The sequence below is a fragment of the Plasmodium gaboni genome (genome assembly GCF_001602025.1).
Source record: "Plasmodium gaboni strain SY75 chromosome Unknown, whole genome shotgun sequence".
NCBI classification, from domain to species: domain Eukaryota; phylum Apicomplexa; class Aconoidasida; order Haemosporida; family Plasmodiidae; genus Plasmodium; species Plasmodium gaboni.
In genome coordinates, this window is record NW_017385355.1 from 1 (window position 1) to 1,350 (window position 1,350).

General features: G+C 29.0%; 1 protein-coding gene across 1 annotated transcript; it reads left to right on the forward strand.

Moving 5' to 3' along the window:
• Nucleotides 1-20: 20 nt before the first annotated feature.
• PGSY75_0018300 (phosphoribosylpyrophosphate synthetase) lies at nt 21-1,343 on the forward strand (the record flags this gene model as incomplete). The annotated part of the gene is made up of 1 exon (XM_018783327.1): nt 21-1,343. The coding sequence occupies one exon, from the start codon at nt 21-23 to the stop codon at nt 1,341-1,343; it is 1,323 nt and encodes a 440-aa protein (XP_018638896.1).
• Between the last annotated feature and the right edge of the window lie 7 nt (nt 1,344-1,350).

Here is a 1,350-nt window from a genome sequence, read left to right on the forward strand (position 1 = left end):
AAAAAAAAAAAAAAAAAAAAATGAGTTTCTTTGTATCAAAAAAATGCATATCAAACTGGTATAAGAAGAAAAATAATTATTTTTTTTATGACAAGGAAGGATGGTATGGATGTAAAGTTGCTATGTTAGTTAGCACAGGAATAATAGGTGGTTATTATATAAGTAAAGAAGAGAATAGAAAAGATTTTAGAAAGGTGTGTTTACACATGAAGAATGGTTTAAAAAACAATAGAATTTTTGATTATAATAATAAGTTGTTATTTTTAAATAATAATAATAATGTATTTTGTGATATAGGTAATAAAAATAAGAATAATAATTATCATCATCCATTATGGAGATCAGAAGAAAAAAGACCTTTTGAAAAAAAAATGGAGAATGCTATATTATTTAGTGGAACTTCAAATCCATTATTAAGTAAAAATGTAGCTGATCATTTAGGGACTAGTTTAGGACGTGTCAATTTAAAACGATTTGCTGATGGAGAAGTATCTATGCAATTTTTAGAATCTATAAGAGGAAAAGATGTTTATATTATTCAACCAACATGTCCTCCAGTTAATGAAAATCTTATAGAGTTGTTACTTATGATTTCTACATGTAGAAGAGCTTCAGCCAAAAAAATTACAGCAGTCATACCATATTATGGTTATGCTAGACAAGATAGAAAATTAAGTTCAAGAGTTCCAATTTCAGCTGCAGATGTTGCTAGAATGATTGAAGCCATGGGTGTTGATCGAGTTGTAGCCATAGATTTACACTCAGGACAAATCCAAGGATTCTTTGGACCAAGGGTTCCTGTTGATAATTTAGAAGCTCAATTAATAGGATTAGATTATTTCACAAAAAAAGATTTATATAAACCGGTCATTGTCTCACCTGATGCTGGGGGTGTCTATAGAGCTAGGAAGTTTCAAGACGGTTTAAATCATAGAGGTATAGGTGATTGTGGTATAGCTATGCTTATTAAACAAAGAACAAAACCAAATGAAATAGAAAAAATGGACCTAGTAGGAAATGTATACGATTCAGATGTTATTATTGTAGATGATATGATTGATACTTCTGGTACCTTATGTGAAGCAGCTAAACAACTTAAAAAACATGGAGCTAGAAGAGTATTTGCTTTTGCTACACATGGTTTATTTTCAGGACCAGCCATTGATAGAATTGAAAAATCACCACTTGAAGAAGTTGTTGTAACAGATACAGTCAAATCAAATAAAAATATAGATAACTGTAAAAAAATTACAAAATTAAGTGTTTCTGTTCTTGTTGCTGATGCTATTAGAAGAATACACCAAAAGGAAAGTCTAAACGATTTATTCAACATTAAAAGTTAAAAAAAAA